Below are 24,319 nucleotides of genomic sequence, written 5' to 3' on the forward strand. Positions count from 1 at the left end.
AAATAAATAAATAAATAAAACCAAACAAGGGCTGGAGTGATGGTTTTGCAGTTAAGGCACTGCCTACGAAGCCTAAGGATTGATGTTTGATTCTCCAAGTCCCATGTAAGCCAGATGCACAAGGTGACACATGCATCTGCAGTTTGTTTGCAGTATGAAAAATGCTGATAGATTTTTTTTTTTTTTTTTTTTTGAGGTAGGATCTCACTCTGGTCCAGGCTGACCTGGAATAACTCTGTCATCTCAGGGTGGCCTTGAACTCATGACAATCCTCCTACCTCTGCCTCCTGAGTGCTGGGATTAAAGGCGTGCGCCACCACGCCCGGCTCTGCTGATAGATTTTAACAGATAATTGTCAAACTATTGGGCCTATGTTCTTGTCACTGTATAATGAATGCAGCGTATTTCATCTGAATTCCAGGAGAAAGTTAAAAGTATTTTTTAAATTTTTTTTTGTTTATTTTATTTTTATTTATTTACTTGAGAGATACAGGCAGAGAGAAAGAAAGAGTCAGAGAGAGGAAGAGAGAGAAAATGGGTGTGCCAGGGCTTCTAGTCACTGAAAACAAACTCCAGATGCGTGCGCCCCCTTGTGCATCTGGCTAATGTGGGTCCTGGGGAATCAAGCCTCAAACCAGGGTCCTTCAGCGTCACAGGCAAGCGTTTAACCACTAAGCCATCTCTCCAGCCCTATTTAAAGTATTTAATTTCTCTCTCCTGTGCCCCTATAGTAGTACTTCACATAGTTCAGAATAATACAAAATCATTACCTGCTTGTGCTCAAATGTACAATGAAACTAATGCACTAATACCTGCAGGTTTCTGGGGTTTTTTTGTTGTTTGTTTGTTTGTTGGAAATAGGATGTCACTGTAGCTCAGGCTAACCTGGAATTCACTATGAGGTCTCAAGCTGGCCTTGAACTCACAGCAGTCCTCCTACCTCTGCTTCCCAAGTGCTGAGATTAAAGGCATGTGCCACCACACACAATACCCAGGATTTCAAATTATCTGTTTAGATCATAATTTAAGTGTTTAAAGAGGTGCTTATTAGTGCAAACCTAAAGGAGCATGAGTAATGAAGCAGTTAGTTTAAAATTTTACTGGCAGAAATTATATAAAAAGCTTGTTTATAGTGTTCTAAATAACTCCCTCTAGTCTTCCTACCACTCTCTCACAATTAAATGGTGATTTTGTTTTTCCACTATCAGCTTACAGTTTCTCTATTAAGGAAAATAATTCTCTTTGTAGTTCATAAGTAAAAGACATTTCTATTAAAGGTATCATTGCTAAAATTTAGTGAAAAAAATGTTTACCTACTTTTTACATATTTAGTGACACCTTCAAATATTGCTATTTGTATAATAGCATTTTACAGTTACATAAAATGGCATGGTTTGAGTTGGCAAAAGCAAAAGTTTAAGGGAAAATAACCATGAATTTTTCTATAGTAACTGTCTTATTTGGTAAATATTTATTTTAATGTTATTTAGGCTATCAAGTACTAGCTCCAACTGCCTATTATGATCAGACTGGTGCCTTAGTGGTTGGCCCTGGAGCAAGAACTGGCCTTGGAGCTCCAGTTCGATTAATGGCTCCAACACCTGTTTTAATTAGTTCAGCAGCAGCACAAGCTGGTAAGTGTAACCAACATTTTGTGGATAATATTTTTCTGGTGTTGTTCAATATTTTATTCTCTAAATGTATTCAGTTACAAAGTAGTTTTCTGGATGTAGTTTTAAGATGATTCTAAAATTTATTTTACAGCAGCAGCAGCAGCAGCGGCAGGAGGAACTGCAAATAGTCTTACAGGCAGCACAAATGGTCTCTTCCGGCCAATTGGCACTCAGCCTCCACCACCACAGCAGCAGCAGCAGCAGCCGAGCACTAATCTGCAGTCTAATTCATTTTATGGGAGCAGTTCTTTGACTAATAGCTCCCAGAGCAGTTCTTTATTTTCTCATGGACCTGGTCAGCCTGGGAGTACATCTCTTGGCTTTGGAAGTGGTAGCTCTTTGGGAGCTGCCATAGGCTCAGCCCTCAGTGGATTTGGTTCATCAGGTACGTTTGTTTTAAAAATGAGTATCCCTGCTAAGTGCACATGTGGTACTTTGAATTTTATAAATGTTGGGCTCATTTTCTAGCAGTCTACTCTTGACAAATTTTCCTACTTTAAGGATTTGTTACTATAATTTTTGTTTTCTTAAGGTTTGTTTGGCACAGTATATTCTAATTACTAGCTCTTCCTTAGTCCCTATACTGTTAATATGTAAGAGGTAAATACTTTGCCATCTTAAAATTTGGGTAATTTTGAAATGTGTAATTATTTTTATCAGATGGGTCATTCTCACTAAATGCTAGTAGTTTTGATATTATTTATTTGGCACAGTGTCTAAATAAATACATATATTGATACATTCTAATACCCATAAGAGACTACCCATATACTAAAATTTTTAGGTTAAATATTTAGCCTTTGTCACTATATATTTATTGAATAAAATGTCTCTTAGCTTATATAACTTAAGGAATCATAAAGGATGAGAGAGAAAGTCTGCAGAATTTGGAAGTTTTTAATTTTTTTTCAGTTTTTTAAAATTTGTTTTGCTATATCTTTCAGAGTTAAGTAGTTTTAAGACCAGCTCCTGTACTCCTGTAAGATTTACTCTTTCATTCTAACCCAGTTTAGACATTTTCCCCAAAGAGTCCTAAATATTTTGAGCAGAATTGAAAGAGCATCTAGTTCATGGACATAAGCAGTTTCTAAACTATCGCTTGTTGATTCTAAACTCTATTCTCTTTCCTAATGTATATTATGGATGGTCTGATGCAGATTAGTAGGTTCTCCTTTCCAGTTCTTCTTTCAGATTCCCATTTGTAGTTCAGTTAAGATCTTTCCCTCTCCATTAAGGACCTGACCTCAGAAACTGACCTTCATGCCTTCTTACAAGCATCATACAATTCTGATGTCTACTTGGGGAAGCATCCATTTTACCTTGTTTCAGGGGGCATTAGGGCTGGGGATATAGTTCAGTGGTAGAGTACTCCCCTAATGTGTGAGTGTCTGGGTTCAATCCTCAGTACCACATAAAATAAAAATAATAAAAACTAGGCAACATTAGCACATTGCCACCAAAAAGTGTGTCATCATCTTCCCTTTGGATGTTTTGTTAGAGTCCATTCAAGTTCCACACATATGTATTATCATATCAAGCCTGTGCACTACCTTTTCACACTGGTAATTGCATACTTACAGGAAAGTTAAACTATATAGTAATATGCGTTTTTACATATACATTCTCTTACCTGTATGTTTTGTTGTTTTAACTGTGGTGAATACTTCAGTTTATTGGCCAGGAAGTGATAGCCACTGTAATACAATAACTAAACAATCCTTTCTATGACCTATTATTTAAAAGTGCTATTATAATTGAAAGTTTATGATTTGATATTTTATACACAGTTGATGAATGAGCAGTGTGATTCTCTGGTTTGTCTACCTTCTTGATATTTTAGGTACATTTTGTTGCATATTTCAGTCATAAAGTTGCAAGTTTTTAGATATAAAATAAAATTTAATGAACCAGCTTGTTTATATTTTAAAGTAACTTATTATTTTTGAAGGTTTGTCTTGACTTCCATTTTGGAGGAAAGTACTAGACGTATCAAAACCAATTTCTTTAGTTACTTGCCAGGAGAGTGATAATACTGCTGCTCTCATTGGAGAGCTATTTTTTTCTTATCAGCAAAGTTTTTTTTTTAAATAAATAAGAATTTTAAATACAGTGTATGATACATGTTTTCAATCATGTTGACAGTGTCCTTTTAAATTAGCATAGTTAATATATAGCATACATTGGCAATTTTACCAAAACCAACTCAAGAAAAGCTGTTTATTACATTACTGTTAATTTGTTTTGCTGTTAAAGTGCGTATTAGCTATCGTACAAATTTTGATTATATGAAATCTTGAAATGACTTTTTTCTAGAAATTGCATTGGCTGGTATAAAATGTTAAATAGCACAGTTTTGGGGCCAATACAGTACTAGCATAAGCCTAGTTTTGTTTTTTCTTTATAGATTTTTTAATTTGAGAAACCTGTATAATTTATGGTTCCTATCTGTGTTACAAGCTCAACTTGGTTTACCCATCATGTACTCTGCTTAATTGTTTTCTTTACTCCATACCATGTATGACCTACTTACATTCAATTTGTGATAGAAAACCAAGATTTAATAGTATCTTTTACAATTCCTTGAAAAGAATTGCCATATTGGTCCGAATATAGAGCTTGTCCTTATTTGCAGGTTAAGGAATGTTACATGAAATTCCCTTGGATGTAAAAGGCATGTATTTTAAAAAAAAGCTGATGTTTAGAAATAGCAAGGGCATTTATTTGAAAGTGACAGTTCTAAATGAAACATGAGAACTTGGAGTTTTGACCAGTATAAGATTTGATTATCAGAATACTTACTGCTCTACATCCAGATCTTAGGTTATTCTTCAGAGCATGCATACATAGCTCACCAAGGCCAATATGGTAGAATGATTCCATTATTTTATTTTATTTTTATTTTTTTATTTTTTTATTTTTTTATTTTTTTTTTGGTGGAGCACAAAAAGGTTTAAAAGATTAACTGAAGTAAAAGAATTTGGTATATAGTAAAATGAGGGACATGAGATAAATTCTGTCACCTAAGGGGATGCAAGAGAAGCTGTCAGTCTTTTACTTGAATAGGGGGCTCAGAAGGCCATCTCAGATCTTAATGATGAGTCCTGTGGGGTAGAAAGTTAAAACATGTCTTTGGATTGGCAATAGTCAAGAAAGGTATTAATTTTCTAAAATAAGGGTTGATAATTCAGTATGTATTTTGTGATTTTTTGTTCAAGCATGTATAATGAAAAATGCTCAGGAGTTATCTCCCATTTCTGGGTCACAACTGACTTAATATTCGGGCCAATATGGACTTTAAAAGATATTCTTTTGAACACAGCTAGAAGCCAAATCTAATATGAATGGTGAAGGAAATGTGTTAATAATCCATTTATTAGTGCAATCTTTTCTTGGCATTGAGTTGAAGTCTAAGAAACAAGTTTCAGTCACTAGGATAATGCCAAAGTTAACCATACTGGAATTTAATCTTTGCCATGTCCTAAAACAGATAATTTGCAATTCCAGGGTTGATCAATCATACCAGGGTATTAAAGCACAGTCATATGTCGTGGTAAAATATGTGTGAAATAATGAAACATGACTGTTCTGTGAAGTATTTGGTTTCTTTATTGGGGTGCATTTATACCCTATTATGATTAATAAGTTAGTATAATTAGTTATCACAGTAATTATCTTTTCTATAATGTTTCTAAAAATAATTATTGTGATCACTTCTGTTATTGCCCAGCAAGAGTTGGGGATAGGTTTTATTCAGTTAACACTGTATGTAATTAGGGTTTTTTTTATTTCTTCTTCAGTTGGCAGTTCTGCAAGTAGTAGTGCCACAAGGAGAGAGTCTCTATCTACTAGCTCTGACTTGTACAAAAGATCTAGTAGCAGCCTAGCACCCATAGGGCAACCATTTTACAATAGTCTGGGATTTTCCTCCTCTCCAAGTCCAATAGGCATGCCTCTGCCAAGCCAAACTCCAGGACATTCACTTACGCCACCGCCATCACTTTCATCACATGGATCCTCATCCAGTTTGCATTTAGGTAAAAAAAAACCCAAAACCCTTTTTATTTGTATGTATACATGTATGTGTGTTTGTGTGTATGTTTATAATATATGTAAAATATTTAATGTTGGATAAAACATGCCAAATTGCTTTTGCTTTTAGATATTAGCCTTTTGAAAACAGTTCTACTTTCCTGAAAACTCAAAGTGAGGGTCTAATGTACAGTAAGGTAAAGACCCCCTTTTGTATCTTATGTTCCTTTTATGAAGTACAATGGTGTGTTTTTTTTCATGTCTGTGCTTTTGATTTATGTGTTTTAGAACATCTGAAAAAAACAACTATTTATAAATTACATAGTGAAAACGAAATTTTACTATCAAAAGTTTGTGCACACCATATGGAAAACATTAATTACACAGTAACTAAATGTAAATAACTTAGTACTTTTTTTGTTTTGTTTTGTTTTGTTTTTTGCCTTTGGATGCTTGGCCAAAGCAAAGAAACTTACTGTGTTAGAGGATATTAATTTAGTATATGTGCATTAGAGAAGCTGAGGGACTTGGGCCATGTACTTCTACTTGTGAATCTGCTTAAAGGTGTTTGAGGCTTATTGTATGGCTAAGTTAAAGCATTTAGAACTTTTTGTTTATGTTTTAAAATTATCCCCATACCCAGATTATTAAATTGGTAGTTTTCAGTAATTCTCTGGGAAACAATTATTCGTGTAGATAACAATATCTTTTGGAAGGTTTTTAGATATCAGAGGCTGTGTATGATCCCTATTTTATTTTCATTAAAGATAGTTGAATTTTTATATTTCTAACTACAATAGAAACTGAAGTATTCTATTGCTGACTTTTTTGTGCTTGGAAAGATTTAACTTGTTATTTTTAAAGTAATATTATAAACAGATAGACTAAGTTAGTAGTCCTGTTTGTCTCTCAACCTACAATATATATAGGTATAACTATGTTTTCCTCAAGTTCATTGATACAGTAAATGTCTATATTGCAACGAAATCTGTTGCTGTGATCATCATTTCAGTTTATATTGTTGTGCTGTGGACTAGGTTTGTTTTGTTTTGTTTTGTTTTGTTTTTTATTAAGATGTCCTACACTCCAAATTCTAAACCTTTGCTCTTTGGGCGATACCTGATCTTTTGTGTATGTTGAATATGTACCAATTAATTTATTCAAATGGAACCCTAACATCAAATGTGTAGCAGTTTGATGATTTAGCAAACCTGCCTATTTTTAAAAATTTCCTTATTTATTAGAGACTTTAGCCTAAACCTACATTTATCAACTAAGTCATAGGAGATGCTTAGATGCTCAGTTCCTTCTTTTATACTTCCCCATTCCATAAGACATGCCTTTGAAATGAACACTAAAATTTGGAGCATAAAGAACATGAAAGGTCTATCATAATAGTTTTATGTTTTATTATTAAGATACTTGTCATGTCCTGTCAACTTTTCATAGGTAAGTTGTAGATCGGGTTTCTGTTTACCTATTAACTGCATTTGTGTTGTACTTTAAAGCCTATATAAATGGACTTGAACTTGCTTATAAATTGGATATAAATAACGTTCTAGGTTATCTGTAATTAAACTACCATCTCGGTATGTGCTTCCCTACGTTTCTTTTGACTGTTAAGAATTTTGGCCAAATTATCTAGAGAAGGAATTCTAGTCAGTTAGGGGATGTATTCAACACTTGGGCCAGTAGTTCTGTGTTTCTGTCTGGTACTTTTATACTCAGTATCAGTTGGAAATCTGACACTTGAATACACTTTTGGTTGGAATTAGTAATTATCTGTACTGTTTTCTTCTGTGTTCTCCCAATTTTCCTTAGCTTGACTTGTGATTTTACTGGTACTGTTGCTAACCAGAAATTAATCCCAGACAAGTTTGAAAATGACTCACATTTCATGAATTTGCCTTTTATATTCTATTCATGAAAATAATCTGGTCCTGTAATTCCCAGTGACTGAATCATGATGCAAGGATTATATGGCCTGTGATTCTAAAATATTTTTTTTCTTTCACTGGAGGTTTTTTTTTTTTAAATACTTTTATTAATTTGACAGAAAGAAATAAAGTAAGATGGCTTAATGGTTGAGGTGCTTGCCAGTGAAGCCTAAGGACCCAAGTTCAATTCCCCAGTATTCACAAGGTGATGTATATGTCTTTTACAGTAGCTAGAGGCCCTGACACACCCACTGTCCCTCTTTGTCTTTCTCTGCCCTCCCTCAAATAAATAAGTGAATAAAATATTTTAAAAAACAGATAAAGAGGCAGATAGAAAGAGAAGGAGAGAATGGGCGTGGCAGGTTCTCTGGCCACTACAAACGAACTCCAGATGCATGTGTCACCTTGAACATCTGGTGTTAATGGGTACTGGGAAATCAAACTCAGGTCCTTAGGCTTTGCAGGAAAGCTTCTTAACCGCTGAGCCATCTTTAGCCTGTTTTTGTTTGTTGAGGCAGTGTCTTGCTGTGTATCCTTGGCTGACTTGGAACTCACTGAACTAAGCTAGCCTCAAACTAGAAGCAGTCCTCTTGCCTCTACTTCCCAAGTACTCTTAAAAAGTGTATTTTAAATGGTATATCCTTGAAGTAAAGGAAAAATTAGTGAAGTTCTCTGCCTTCTTGGAATTGGTTGAAATTCTAGGCTAGTCTCTTAAGCAATTTTATATCATGAATATACAGTAATACTTATCAGTAGGCCTTGATACTGGCATTCTCAAAGTACTCGATGAGACCTTAAGTTAATTTTTATTAAACTGAACTCTCCCTTTGCTTGTGCTACTTTCTTAAAATCCATAGAAATTCCCTAGAAGCGATAATTTGAGTCTTTGTCTTCAAATACTATTTAATAAACATAAGTCTTGCTAGTAGTCACCACCCATCCCACCTCACAGAGTAGGGTTTCACTCTAGTCTATGCTAATCTGGAACTCACTTTGTAGCCCCATGCTGGCTGTAAATTTATGGTAATCCTGCTACCTTCACCCTCTGAGTGCTGGGATCAAAAGTGTGCACTGCCATGCCCTGATCTTAAGTAGTCACTTCCACTGAAGAACAATTATTCAAATTTGCAAATTTAAAATATTTATAATTAAAGTATTTTCAGATTTGCAACCCTTGTAAATTTTTAATACGTTGAACTTAGAAACATGAGAAGTACTTTTGTTTAATTGGTAAAATTAAGAAGTTTTTTCTAAAAAATCATAATTATTATAATACTGTATTTATAAAAATTAGTTTCTTATTAACTGATTTCCCTACTTCCTAAGTTGTTTTTTTGAAAGTAGGTTGAGTGTGTGGTATTGGTGTGTCAGGGCCTCTTTTTATTGCAAATGAATTCCAGACACATGCACCTTGCTATATAGATACTGAGGAAGTTAATCCAGGCTTGAAGGCTTTGCAATCAAGCACCTTTAACTACTGGGCTATCTCCCCAATCCAAATATCTTTTTTATACTTACTTTGAGCCATGTTGTAGACAAGACTATACACTATATTGGTTTGCTTTAATTTTTTTCATTTTTTTTTTTTGGAAGTAGGGTCTCACTGTAGCCCAGGCTGGCCTAGATTTCATTATGTAGTCTCAGAGTAGCCTCAAACTCATGGTGATCCTCTTACCTCTGTCTCCCAAGTACTGGATTTAAAGGCATGTACCACCAGACCCAGCCAGCTTTAACTTTTGTTTTGGTTTGGTTTTGGTTTTTTGAGGTAGGATCTTACTTTAGCCCAGGCTGACCTGGAAGGAATACACTGTGTAATTTCAGGGTAGCCTCAAACTCACGGCGATCCTCCTACTTCTGCCTCCCAAGTGCTGGGATTAAAGGCATGTACCACCTCGCCTGGTTGCTTTAACCTTTTTTTTAAATACTTTTTTTTTTTTTTAATTTTTATTTATTTATTTGAGAGCGACAGACACAGAGAGAAAGACAGATAGAGGGAGAGAGAGGGAATGGGCACGCCAGGGCTTCCAGCCTCTGCAAATGAACTCCAGACGCTTGCACCCCCTTGTGCATCTGGCTAACGTGGGACCTGGGGAACCGAGCCTCGAACCGGGTTCCTTAGGCTTCACAGGCAAGCGCTTAACCGCTAAGCCATCTCTCCAGCCCTACTTTTATTTTTTTTTTTAATTTATTTATTTGACAGAGAAAGAGGGACACAGAGAGAGTATGGGCATGCAGGGCCCCAGCTACTGCAAATGAACTCTAGATGCATGTGCTCCTTGTGCATCTGGCTAACATGGGTCCTGGGGAATTGAACCTGGGTCCTTTGGCTTTGCAGGCAAATGCCTTAACTGCTAAGCCATCCCTCCAACCCTGCTTTAACTTGTAATATGTACTTTTTTTTCTCCTTTATCGGTTTTTTTTCCTTCATCTCATTTACTTGTTTGTGATAGAACTTTTTATCCTGTCAAATTTCTCATATTGTGGATTTTGCAGATTGCTTCTGTATGGTGGTGTTAAGCATATTCCTACATCTGTATATCCCCTGTAAAAGGAATTCTATATAGAAGATGGTTAGTGGGTGGATGGTGGGTGGTTAATTTTGGCAAGATGTGATTGCAGTGCACTTTTTTAGTGCTGCATAAAAAGACATATCTGGATGTCTCCGCTGTGAGATTGTTGGCATAATCCATTTGATAGTTTTAGTGACCCTTTGACCATTGTCAAATATTTATTTAGAAATTACAAAGTCATATAGCTCTAATTTTGTTATTCCTTCTCCATTTAAAAGAATATTTTATTTATTTAACAGAGGGGGGTGTAAAGAGAGAAAACAGACATGCCATGGCCCCCAGCCACTGCAAACAAACTCCAGATGCATGCAGTGCCATGTACATCTGGCTGGCATGGGTACTGGGGAATAGAACCTGGGTCCTTAGACTTCTCAGGCAAGTGCCTTAACTGCTAAGCCATCTCTCCTGCCCTTCTACATTTCTTATGTGGAAATTTTCTATAAAGAATTTCCCTTCATCACTGCTGAGGTTACCCTGGAGTCAGGATAACACACACTTCATTCTTTTGCTTTCTAACTCTCAGGATAGTGTCCTAGAAGTGTGCTTGTCTCATTATTATCTACAAATTAATAGGTTTGGGGGACAGTTAGATACAAAGAAGTATCAATTTTATAACTAGTTTTGATCTAAAAGTTACGCTTTTTTTTTTTTTTTTTACTACTCGGATTCCCCCTTAGACTGGCTCCCATGTATGTATATTTTTGTTGTTTGTCTTTGGAGACAGGAACTTGCTAAGTAGCCAGGTTGGCCTCAAGCACACTATAGGCTGGCCTGGAATTTGTGATCCTCCCGCCCAGTCTTCCAAGTACTTAACATCCACCTTTTGGCTGTAACTTTCTTAGAGTGTAGCACTTAAATTACTGGAAGGCAGAGAAAGACGTGAAAAGGAATACGGAGAAAGAAGAATCTTACTAGTTTTTATTAAAGGCTCAGTATAAAATTCTGTGCTTCAGGTTCAACATTGAATATTATGTAAATTCATTTCAGATACTGTATTAATGCAAGAGATGGAGAAAGATGATTTTCTACCCATAGTTGTTTCATTACTCCTACTCTCTAATGGAAGATAGCATTGTAGTTAGAAGATAGTTGTGTTTCCAGACGTTAGTAATGGATTAACTTTCAATTTTTACAGTAGTACAAAAACCTATCACTTTAAGTATGATATTCAGTAAATTCATGAGTTATTCAATACTTTATTTTATTTTTGCCATTTTTTTGTAGTTCTTCCGGTTTTACCTTTACTCTCTTGTGTTAAGTAGTATTTGAGTATTGTTTGTTTTTTCCAGGTTCCTTATACGTGTGCTTTTCTTTCTTTTCAGCATAGAGGATTCTTTCAAGTATTTTCTGTAGTGCTGATTTTGTCTTCAAATATTCCTTTAGCTTGCTTTTGTTGTGGAATGTCCTTATTTCTCATCTATTTGAATGAATAGCTTTGCAGGATAAAGTAAATTTGGTTGACAATTGTTGTCTTTCAAAACTTGGAATACATCACCCCAAGCCCTTCTGGCTTTTAAAGTTTGTGTTGAGTGCTGTGATCCTGATGGGCTTGCCTTTGTAGGTAACTTGATTTTTCTCTCTAACTGCTTTCAATGTTTTTTCTTTGGTTTTTGTGTTTGGTAGTTTAATTATAATATGGTGAGGAGAGGTTCTTTCCAGGTTTTATCTGGTTGGTGTTCTAAAGGATTCCTGTATCTGCATTGGCACCTCTTTTGCAATTTGGGGGAAGTTTTCTTCTGTGATTTTGTTGAAGACGCCTACTATGCCTTTGGAGTGGATTTCTTCTCCTTCTACTATACCCTGAATTCTTATGTTTGATCTTTTCATAGTGTCCCGAATATCTTGAAATTCCCACTCATACTTTCCTATTAGTTTGTCTTTCTCTTTGTTGGACTGTATTAGATCTGCCACCTGGTCTTCTAGTTTAGATATTCTGTCCTCTCCTTCATCCATTCTACTGGTGAGATTTTCTACAGAGTTTTTTATTTCATTAACTGTGTTCCTTATTGCTACTAATTCTGACTGGTTTTTCTTTATTACTTCGATTGCCTTATTTGTGCCTTGTATTGACCTGTTTTTTTAAAAAGAAATATAACCGTGCTCGCTTCGGCAGCACATATACTAAAATTGGAACGATACAGAGAAGATTAGCATGGCCCCTGCGCAAGGATGACACGCAAATTCGTGAAGCGTTCCATATTTAAAAAAAAAAAAGAAATATAACCATATGATTTTATTTATTTATTTATTTGAGAGCAACAGAGAGAAGGAGGGAGGGGGGAGAGAGAGAGAGAGAATGGGGGTGCACCAGGGCTTCCAGCCACTGCAAACGAACTCCAGACGCGTGTGCCCCCTTTTAGCATCTGGCTAATGTGGGTCCTGGGGAGTCGAATCTTGAACTGGGGTCCTTAGTCGTCACAGGCAAGTGCTTAACCACTAAGCCATCTCTCCAGCCCTGTATTGGCTTCTTTATTTCATTAAATTGGTTTCCTTTGTCTTTGATTCCTTTGATTTCCTCTGACTTCTTTGAGCATATTTATAATCATTCTTTTGAAATATTTCTCAGGCATTTCCTCTAACTCATTCTCACTGGAGGTCATTTTTGATGCATTAATACTTTTTGGTAGATTTATATTGTCTTGATTTTGGTGTTTCTTGTGTCATAATGTATATACTTTTGCATCTTGGATTAATGCTTGGATTTTCTAGTTAGCTGCAGTATTATTAGATGATCAATATGATGTTATATATCTTTAGGGTAGGAGCTTAAGGTGCTAGGTGTGGCTCTTAAGACTCTCAAAGTATCTACAAAGTTGACCCTAGGTGTTGGGTTTTTCTGCTATGAGAGTATTCAAGTAGGCTGAGTGGAACAAAATACAGGCAGATTCTAAAATTTAACTAAACAATGTACACATTCAATGAAAAATAGCACAGAGTAATTATGCAAGAGTAGATATTAGGACAACCAGATCCTCTAACAAAATTACTGCCCCACACCCTTAATCCTGTCAACTAGGAGGTTAAGATTTCTTGTCTGTTGAGGAGTCCAAGTCAGCTTGTGACCAAATGAGACCCTTCCCGATTGTACAACAGAAGCAACAAATAACAGCCCAAAATACAGCTTATTTAAGAATGGCAACTCCTACCATCCATTAGATTTAACATATAAATTATCCTGATATGGAAGGTGCAATTAGCACTTCCGATTCAAGCCTATATACCAGGCTTATTTGGCAGATACTGACCTGGTGTAATCCCAGTTACCTTTTAGGAGATTTTGGTCTCAGTTATTCTGCGCAACTTGGGTCCCTCTTTGGTGCACTGTGTGTTCAAGTAGGCTGGCTGGGTCATTGGATCGCTGCTCTGGTCATCGGTGCTGGGTGTTGTGAGCTCCCTTCCCCTGGTCTCTGGTGCTTGCTGGTGCTTGCGCTGGTGGTGAGAGAGGGGAGACTGTGGGTGGTGACTCTAGTTTTCCCACTGGTCCACCTGATCCGCTCCTCTGTTGTTCACTGAGGTTCTCCCTTCACCTTTCTTGAGTTTGCGAAGAGCTCCAGTGTAAGTGGAAAATCCCCTCTTTGGCTTTTCCTGCGGCTCAAACTGAGCCTTGTAGCTGTGGCTCCACGGCCCTGGTGCTGCCGCTGCTGGAACCGCTTCTGCCTGCCTATATGGGCCCTGTATGCTCTAGATCTCTCCTACTTATCTGCTGCCGTTGGTAATTTCTTTTTTTTTTTTTAATTTTAAAATTTTTATTAACATTTTCCATGATTATAAAAAAAATCCCATGGTAATTCCTTCCTTCCCCACCCCCACACTTTCCCCTTTGAAATTCCATTCTCCATCATATTACCTCCCCATTACAGTCATTGTACTTACATATATGCAATATCAACCTATTAAGTATCCTCCCCGTTGGTAATTTCTTATACACCTTACTTTTTAGTAGAAGAGTGTATTTTGGTGGGGTTCCTTTTGGGTTTTTACTTCCCAAGGCTGCTTTGGTGTGGTTCCTATGCCGTCATCTTAACCAAAAGTCTGGTACTTCATTTTATAAAGTAGGTTTGTGTTGATTTTACCCAACTATAGATTACTGTTTTTCTCTTACCTAGAGCTAGATACATAATTCCTTCTTGTATCATTCTTTCCTACCAATAAACTTTTTTATGCTCACAACAATTAGGTTGATTTGGAACTTCGCCATAAAGCATCATTCTGTATTTCTGTTAATTTAACCTCAGTTGTGGCAGACTAAAATGGCTTCTCTTGTATCTCTTCATTTTGGGGATGGTTTTCCCCTTTAAAGGATACTTAGAAGTACAATGTGAGCATTGAACTTAGTGAAGTTAATTTGTAGAAAAGTGGCTACCAAGCTCTCTGGTGTACAGTTGAGTGGTACAATACTTGCCTAGCATTCATGAAACCATAGGTTGAATCCCCAGCACTGCAAAAAACAAACAAAACAAAAAGGTGGCTATGAGATTCAGTAATGTCACATATTCATTAATCAAAAAGGAGTTTATTTGCTGTTTGGAAAATTTTCATCACTTTTCATCTAATTAGAAAGTCTTATATTTAAAGCAGACAGGATATTATTAACTATTAAGATAATTTTTTTGTTAGCTATTTGCTAAACTTGCTGGCCCTGGGCATAATAATTTATTCAACTATTTTCTCTTAGTAGAAGTGTTTAAGAGTTAAAAACAAGTGTGGTTGTAAGGCCATGTGCCCATTTTGTGTTTCATGTATGGTAGTTAGTGAAAGCATTAAAATAGTATAAATTTATTTTGAAGCTTTCACTGAAATTGCTGTTACATAGCTTCTTTAACTGCATAGCTTTTGCTAGTTCTCTGAAGTGCCTTCATTTTCATCATCTCATTTCATGTTAATTGTGGACATAGTTTACTCAGTTATAGACCCATTACAAATAAAGAAATTAAAAATCAGAAGAGCCTAAAGATCTTAAACAAGTAAAAGAATTGAAGTCAGCATTCTGGCCTTTGCAGTTACCATTCATTTTTACATCATGCTGTTATATACGAGAAACTGAACAATTATACAAAATATATAAGTACTGGAAGGTTTTTGTATAGGATTACCAGATTTCTACAACCCTTTCTCAGTTTCTCAGTTTAGTTATTCTTGAAATTTACATAACTGGTACCCTAAGATAGGTAGGTGGTTCAGGGACTAACTGTACAACAGAACATTCAGTTTCCATAATAATATGTACAGATTCTCATGTACGTTAAAACACTATCACAACTCTTTAATGTGTCTAAAAGTAATTTTTTGCTCATGAGTGGAGAAAGTATAAACTTCCAAGATTATATTTATATTGATTTGTTTTCTGCCTAATTTATTGGTCCTTGTACTTGTTTTAAAAAGCATTATGATTTATCTTTGCTTTATTTATTTATTTTTATGTATTTGAGAGAGAGAGAGAGAGAGAGGGAGGGGGAGAGAGAGAGAGAGAGAGAGAGAATGGGCATGCTAGGGCCTCCAGCCACTGCAGAGAAACCCCAGATGCATGTGCCACCTTGTGCATCTGGCTTACGTGGGTCCTAGAGACATGAACCTGGGTCCTTTGGCTTTGCAGGCAAATGCCTTAACCTCCAAGCCATCCCTCCACCCCCTGCTCTTTTATTTTTATTCATTATTCTCTGTGTTGCTTTTCTTGTTGCTGTGACAAAATACTTGACAAGGGAGTAAGAGTTTGTTTTTGAAGGTACAATTCCTCGTGGCTGGAAAGGCATGGCATCTACAGAGTGAGGAGTTGGTCACATTATTGCTCTAGTCAAGGAGCAGAGAGGGGCTGGAGAGATGGCTTAGCAGTTAAGGCACTTGTGCATGACGCCTAAGGACCCATGTTTAACTCCAAGTCCCACATAAGCCAGATGCATGAGTGATGAAAGTGTGCAACATCACACATGCACACAAGATGGCACACGCGGCTGGAGTTCTATTTTAGTGACTGGAGCGCTGGCATACCAGTTGTCTGTCTTTCTCTTGCTCTCTGTCATAAAAAAAAATTACAAAAAAAGAATTATCATCAAAATACATTACGTATATGTATGAAAACTGTCAATTTTAAAAAGCAGCAGAAGGATGAATGCTGATGCTTATCTTGCATCCTATTTTCAGTCTAAGACCTTACTCTGTGGGATGCTGCTATGCACATTCAGGGTGAATCTTCACTTCTTAAATAGATCTCCCTGGAAGCATCCTCACAGACAAACCCAGAGGTATGTTTCCTAGATAATTGCAATCTAGTCAAGTGGCAATGAACATAAGCCATCAAATATTTTGATTACATTATCTGTGACTTTGTAGTTTTGTGTCTGCAAATGTTTTCTCCAGTTAATTTAGTTAAGATAATCACAAGTTTAAGACTAGAAAATACTTGATATATCTGAAATACTTTTAGTGCCATGAATTTTGGATGAGGAATACCCTTCTTTTTCTAGATCTTAGGAGGTGAGCAATTTAGAAATGTGTGGTGAAAGCATTTGCTTAAAAATTACATGGACATTAAGTGCCCAGTGGCCAGATTTTGCACTTTCCATAGCACCGAAATTTTGAGTAGTTCCTACATGACCAATGTGAGAAATAATTCATTATTTATATGCAATTTTATTCCATCATTGTAGTTGGTTTTAAACTCAATTCCAAGATCCCCTTTGTGTTCACGTAAGCCTTTACTTTGTCCTTTTTGTCTGACTACTAGTTTGGTTATACCTGCCATGGTCCTGATATGTTGGCCATTACAGATTTAAAATGGGGCAGGGAACAGAAAATCTTAATTTCCATTTCTAATCTCTTTTTTTGTATGTGTTTTAAAATGTGCTTTACCCATCCACCCACCCCATGCATGTATATTTCACAAATTATAGCATTTTTCTTTAACTTTGCTTGACCTTACTTCTCTATATTACTGTCACTTTATTATTTCTTTATTTCTTCATTGACCCACATTTCACATTTCAGCTTCTCAATTTTTTATTTTCACCAAGATAGGAAATGAGTCTTTACATGTCTTACATGGAAATTTTAACTTTTTAACCACTTATATCTATTATTTGGGCTATCCTTCTTAAAGTATTCCTAGAATACATGTATATGCATGTGTTTTTTCTTTAGTTTTATGAGTCTATTAAAAGTATAGATGTAAGAGCCAGGTGTGGTGGCGCATGCCTTTAATCCCAGCACTCGGGAGGCAGAGGTAGGAGGCTACCCTGAGACTCCATAGTGAATTCCAGGTCAGCCTGGGCTAGAGTGAGACCCTACCTCGAAAACCAAAAAAAAAAAAAAAAAAAGTATAGATGTAAGGAAATACTTATTTTATTGAAATGATTTGTAGTTATTACTCAGAAGTAGTAAAATTTTTATTAAAATCTTTAATCTGCTAGGAATTCACCAGAATTTACATCATTGCTATATTCTTACAGTATATACTAAATACAGGATAAGAAGTAATTTAGGAGTCAGTTTGCTGTAGGAGAGACTTCAAACTTTAGCCCAGTAATTAAAAAAAATTTTTTTTTGGTTGTTTATTTTTATGTATTTACTTGAGAGCGACAGACAGAAAGAGAAAGAGGCAGAGAGAGAGAGATTGGAAGGAGAGTGGGCATGCCAAGGCTGCTTAGCCACTGCAAGCGAACTCCAGACACGTGTGCCCCCTTGTGTATCTGACTAACGTGGGTCCTAGGAAATGGAGCCTTGAACCGGGGTCCTTAGGCTTCACACGTAAGCTCTTAACCACTAAGCCATCTCTCTAGCCCTAGCGCAGTAATTTTTAAACATAAAAGCAGCGTGTGTATGTTGGGACCTGAAAGGCCCAGGCGTGAGGCCTAGTGGAACTTCCTGAGCCTAGCTACAGTTTGGCGACCTGTCTCTGGCCAGCTAGGACTCAGCAAGACGCCTAATGGTTTCTAGCCTGACACGTCCGTGTGTTAATTGTAATTACCATTTCAGTAGTTAAAGTTTACTATTGGCCCTTACCTGTTCCCTCATCCTACAATCTCCGCCTTCCTCCCCAACATGATATAGGCAACTGCTCAGAGTAATAAAGCAAGTTGTTTCTGCAAGTTCCTGCATCAAAAAGACTCCCAACTCAGTGTGGTTTTTCTCCGGTGGCCAGGAGAGCTTTCTGGGTTGTCCGACGCTCATCATCCCCTCAACCCTTAGGGAGGAACCAGCAGGCCTGGTCCTTCCCTCAGCACTACCTGACTGGGAAGGAGCCCGGCAAGTGTAGTGAGATAACATTAGGACTTTGTATCTTTCTTGTAGAGGATGTTTTGTTGTACTTTATAATAAATCCAGAAAAGAAAATTTCTTTATACTGTAACCTAAAAAAACTATATCCTGTAATCTATAAAACCTGGCAGAAATTAAAGAAGACTAAGATGAAAGTTAAAAGTGGTTTATAAAAAGTTGAGAGTCTTATAAAGATACCAACTTTCTTCCAATTAATGTATACTTAGTATTTTCTCAATTTAAAGTCTTTTAAAAAAAAACAACTTGATTTTGAAAATGTAACTGGAAAAACAGGATCAAGAATAGGTGAGACAATTTGGAGTTTAGTTAAGGAAACTTGATTTTACCAGATACCAAAGCTTATAAAATTACAGTAACTAAAATTTTGACATTGGCACAAGGACAGATACAGTAGAAGAACAGAACAGACCTGCTCATTTAGTTACCTGAATTGTGATCATGGTGCCACTCTGTTGTGTATGAAAAAGATGCTCTTTTCGGTTAGTTGGGCTGAAGCAATTGTATTTCTGAATGAAGAGAAATGAATTTGGATTCGTATTTCACATTACACTTATATACCACCCACCTACACACTTCATTCATAAATGAAGGAATTTGTAGTCATGCTAGTAAGAGGCAACAACAAAAGTTTTGAGCCTGCTGGAGCAGAGGGGGGGTGTCATGCTCAGTGATAGAGCTACTGGTGAATTTTCCTGCTCTAGTAAATAAATCCCCATCCACTTGTGTGCAAGCAACCCTTTTTAAACTCAATGGGTTGCAAAAAGGGAGTGGACATGAAAATAGGAAGAAAAACTAGTTGGGAAGAGAATGGAGTTCTGTTCTGGGGCATAAAGGTGATCAAAATACATTATGGACATGTATTAACTTGTCAAACCGTAAATTGTTTTGTTTTGTTTTGTTTTGTTTTGTTTTGTTTTGTTTTTGAGGTAGGGTTTTCCTCTAGCCCAGGCTGACCTGGAATTCACTTATGCAGTCTCAGGGTAACCTTGAACTCACAGTGATCCTCCTGCCTCTGCCTCCCATGTGCTGGGATTAAAAGTGTGTGCCACCATGCCTGGCCCAATAAATTAATTTTGAACCCGTGTCTGTATAGTTTGTCCCAGCTATCAGCTCTTCTTTAATTCAAAACTGAGGAGGCAGATGGGGGAGGAATGAAAGTTTAAGGCTACTCTTTGCTACAGTAGCAAGACCCTGTCCCCTAATGTACCTTTTGTGTGTGTGCAGAGGTTGACTGGATTATGGTATGAATTATTTCCATGTTCATTTTTCCCAGTAGATAAGACACAAGAAACCCCACAACTTTTTAAGAGTAGTCAGATCTTATCTAGGTGTGGTGGTGCACACCTTTAATCCTCGCACTCAGGAGACAAAGATAGGAGGATTGCTGTGAGTTTAAGGCCAGCCTGTGACTAGAGTGTGTTCCAGGTCAGCCTAGGCTAAAGTGAGAGACTACCTTGAAACAAAATGAAGTATTAAAAAAGAGCAGTCAGATCTTGGGGCTGGAGCGATAGCTCAGTGGATAAAATGCTTGCTATGCAAGCATAAGTACCTGTCTTCAGATCTCCAGAATCCATGTAAAGCCAGACACTGCAGAACAAGTGTCTGTAATCCATTGCACCTATAGTGAGAAAAGGATTAGAGACAGACAGAAGAATCCCCTAGACACTGTGGGCCAGCTAGCCTGGGAATGCAGCAGAAACAAAGAGACCAGACCCTTCCTCAAACTAATTAGAAGTTGAGGATGACCACTTAATGCTATGACACACATGGACCCACCTGATACTACATACATGAACATGTACACACATGTATAATCATACACAAAAGATTTTTTAATCTTTTAAAAAAAAGAGTAGTCAAATCTCACTTGGGCCTGCTGGCATATGCCCCTATTATCTTAGCATTCAAAAAGAAGTTCAAGACAAGAGTTATGAGTTCAAGGTCAGCTTAATAAGGGGCTTAATAAGGATGCTGGCCACTTTTAAAATAATGTATATCCTCTGAATTATTTATTTGACTATCCTCAATCAGTGTGTTCTCTTTAGTATGGCACTAACATCTTTTTAGACTAGAGTATGCTTTATCTGTAATATTGGGACCAGAAGTGCTGAGGTAGATTTTGTTTATATTATGTAATATACATACATGCAACTTGTTATATCAGAAATGAGATCCAAGTCTAAAACGCAAAATTGCTTCATGTTTTATATATGTCTTATGTACATGGCTTGATGGTAATTGTATAATTATTTTCAAGTTGGCTGCATTTTTACTGCAACCCATTACATGAATTTAGAGGAGGATGTAGTCAAGTATGTATTTTTCATTTGTGGTAGTATGTTGGCCATCAAAGACTCTTTGTTGTTGTTATTTTTATTTATTTATTTGAGAACAACAGACAGACAGAGGCAGATACAGAGAAAATGGGCCCACCAGAGCCTACAGCCACTGCAAACAAACTCCAGATGTGTGCACCCCCTTGTGCATCTGGCTAACGTGGGTCCTGGGGAATTGAGCCTCGAACCAGGTCCTTAAGCTTCACAAGCAAGCACTTAACCGCTAAGCCATCTCTCAAGCCCGCCGTCAAAGACTTTTTTAATCTGAAGATCCAGGGTTCAAGTCCCTGTTTGGCTAACTGACTTTTGTGTAAAATGGTATTACTATTGTAAAATGTTTTTAATATTATAAAAGTATGAACTACTAAAAATAAGTCCTTTGGGCTGAAGAGGCAGCTCAATGGCTAAGGCCTGCAAAGCCTAATGATCCAGATTCACTTCCCCAATACCCACATAAAGCTAGATGCACAAGGTAGCAAATGCATCTGGAGTTTGCAGTGGCTAGAAGCCCTAGTGGGCCCATTCTCTTTGTCTTGTCTAGTCTCTTCTCATCTAGTCTTGTCTCTTCTTTCCCTCTCCTCCCGTCCCCTCCCCTCTCTTCTCTCTTTTCTCTTCTCTCTTTTCTCTTCTCTGTCTTCTCTCTCTCTCTCCCCCCTCTTCTTTCTTCTTCTTCTTCTTCTCCTTCTTTTTCTTCTTCTCTCTCTGTCAATAAATAAATAAATACTTTTTAAGGGCTGGAAAGATGGCTTAATGGTTAAGGCATTTGTCTGCAAAGCAGACCTAGATTTGATTCCCCACTACACACATGAGCCAAATGCACATGGTGGTACATTGGAGTTCATTTTCAGGGACTAGAGGCCCTGACATGCCCATTCTCTCTTTTTCTATCTGCCCCCCCCCCATGATTAATAAAATTTAAAATTTGTGCCATGCACAGTAGTGCATACCTTTAATCACAGCACTTGGGAGGCAGAGGTAAGAGGATAGCTGTGAGTTCGAGGCCACCCTGAGACTACATAGTGAATTCCAAGTCAGCCTGGGCTAGAGTGAGACCCTACCTTGAAAAACCAAAAAAAAAAAAAAAAAAATTTAAACTTGAAAATAATTTTTTAAATTTTTATTTATTTATTTGAGTCAGAGAGAGAGGGAGGGAGGGAGGGAGGGAATGAATGGATGGGTGTACCAGGGCTTCCAGCCCCTGCAAACAAATTCCAAACACATGTGTCACCATGTGCATCTGACTTATGTGAGACCTGGAGACTGGAACCTGGGTCCTTAGGCTTCACAGGCACGTACGTGCCTTAACCTCTAAGCCATCTCTCCAATCCCAAAATATTTTTAAGTGTAGTTTTGTCATTGCCCACCTATTTCAGTCAGTAAAGCATGAGACTATTAAAATGTTTTATGACAGTCAAGTGAGAGGTTTTGCTTCTGCATGTGTGTATGTACTTGATTTTTGATTTTAAGATTTTTCTGGGTTTGTACATTTTTCAGAGTACTTTCTCAATGCCATCCTCTCCCCAGCTGTTAACTCTCAGGAGAGACTTATGTTTGTCCAGAATCCAAATTATCCTCCCCAATATTCAGTTTATTAAATAAAGTTAAATATTCATAAATATTTATGTGTATGTGCATGTTTTATGTATGAAAGTGTGTGCAGGTGTGTGTGATGGCCTCAGTTGCTTTCTACCATATTTTTTTTCAGACAGTCTCACTGAAACTAGAGCTCACTGATTGAGCTAGACTAACTAGCCAACAAGACATGAGAAGCACCTGTGTCCGCCTCCACAGCAGTAGGATCATAGCACCAAGCCCAGCTTTTAAAAAAGAAAAAAAAAAATGTGTTCTTGGAGTCCAAACCTCATGCTTAAACAACAAGCAGTTTACTCACTGAACCATCTCAAGCCGGGTTGGTGGGTTTTTTGTTGTTGTTGTTTGTTTGTTTGTTTGTTTTTTGAGGTAGAATCTCACTGTAGCCCAGGCTGACATGGAATTTATTATGTACTCTCAGGGTGGTCTCAAACTCAGTTATCCTCCTACCTCTGTCTCCTGAATACTAGGATTAAAGGCTTCAAGCAGTTGTGTTTTTTTTTTTTTAATTAATTAGTTTTGTATTCAGCAAATATAGTCAGTTTGGTACCATTATTAGGCTAATTTGTGTTCAAGCAGTTTTTTGTTTGGTTTGGTTTGGTTTTTTGAGGTAGCGTCTCACTGTAGCTCAGGCTGACATGGAATTCACTATGTAGTCTCAGAGTGGCCTTGAACTCATGGTGATCCTCCTACCTCTGCCTCCTGAGTGCTGGGATTAAAGGTGTGCGCCACCACGCCCGGCTTCAAGCAGTTTTTAAAACCATTTTTGACCACTTCTTTTGGTGGCATAATGGAAGTTGATGTGTAGGGTTTTTTAAAAAAAATAATTTTTTTATTCATCTATTTGAGAGAGGAAGAAAGAATGGATGTGCCAGGGCCTGGTCTTTAAACTTCACAGGCAAGTGCCATAACTACTGAGCTATCTCTCCAGCACTGATGTAGTAGGTTTTTAATGGAAATAATGTAATAATAGTCTGAAGGCTATAATTCATACATTAAAATTTGGTCTGTTTAAAATACTATGACACATGAGGAAAGGTGATTAAATATCTTTTATGATGACAATAAACACACATATACATACATGCCTTTTAGCTTAAGCAACTAGTTTAAAAGACTAAGAGATAAGGTTTCTACGTTGATTTTAGAAAGCATTAACGGGCATTAGAAATGAAAATAATAATAATAATAAGTTATTTTGTAATGCTGGCTTATAGTTACATCTAATGACTATATAAAATCTACAGTTAAAATAAAATAAAAATTGGCATGTTGATATTTTCTGTGTTAGCCTATTAAAATGATGTGGAAGGTAATTAAGTTTATTAGCATATGTTGTACATAATAACGGATTTCATAATGACGCTTGCATTCATGTTAATGTACTCTGACCATATTCTACCCTTTTCGTCCTCCCACTACTGCATTCTTCCTTATTCTCTTCCTCTTTCCAACTTGCTTCCCTTCAGTCTTTTTTCTGTAATATCACAGTGAGTTTTATTAGGGTTGCTTATACCACTGAAGAAAATGGTTCTCAATCAACCATTATCTTTTTCCCCCTGTTTATTGACAGCTTCCATACTTAACAAACGATAAACCATGATAATTTCCTTCCCTCTCCCACTTTCCCCTTCACAAATCTGCATTCCATCATTTCCCTTCCCTCTCTCAATTAGTCTCTTTTATTTTGATGTCATCATCTTTTCCTCCTGTTATGAGGGTCTTGTGAAGATAGTGTTAGGCATTGCAAGGTCAAGGATATCAAGGCCAATTTCTGTCTGGTCAATTGCATTGTAAGCAGTCCTACTCCTCCCCTACCTCTTCCACTATGGACCGAATCTTGGAAGGTGTGATTCAGTGCTGAACATTCCTCCGGCACGTCTTCTCGGCACGATGGTGCCTTTCGGGTCATC

At 37.0% G+C, this 24,319-nt stretch overlaps 1 protein-coding gene and 1 non-coding gene across 13 annotated transcripts in view; both read left to right on the plus strand.

The window, feature by feature from the left end:
• Window positions 1-24,319, plus strand: part of Pum2 (pumilio RNA binding family member 2) — a 117,432-nt gene that overhangs the window by 62,780 nt on the left and 30,333 nt on the right. For 9 of the 12 annotated variants that reach the window (XM_045148839.1, XM_045148837.1, XM_045148841.1 and 6 more), the window contains 3 exons: window positions 1,491-1,634; window positions 1,765-2,058; window positions 5,471-5,707. In XM_045148839.1, the coding sequence (XP_045004774.1) occupies window positions 1,491-1,634; window positions 1,765-2,058; window positions 5,471-5,707 (675 nt within the window). The remainder of the gene's footprint in view (window positions 1-1,490; window positions 1,635-1,764; window positions 2,059-5,470; window positions 5,708-24,319) is intronic. The other 3 variants (XM_045148846.1, XM_045148847.1, XM_045148848.1) reach the window with 1 other exon arrangement.
• LOC123461065 lies at window positions 12,307-12,413 on the plus strand. Its single transcript, XR_006637383.1, has one exon. It is a non-coding gene; the product is annotated as a U6 spliceosomal RNA (small nuclear RNA).

Source organism: Jaculus jaculus, chromosome 5, assembly GCF_020740685.1.
Source record: "Jaculus jaculus isolate mJacJac1 chromosome 5, mJacJac1.mat.Y.cur, whole genome shotgun sequence".
Taxonomy (NCBI): domain Eukaryota; kingdom Metazoa; phylum Chordata; class Mammalia; order Rodentia; family Dipodidae; genus Jaculus; species Jaculus jaculus.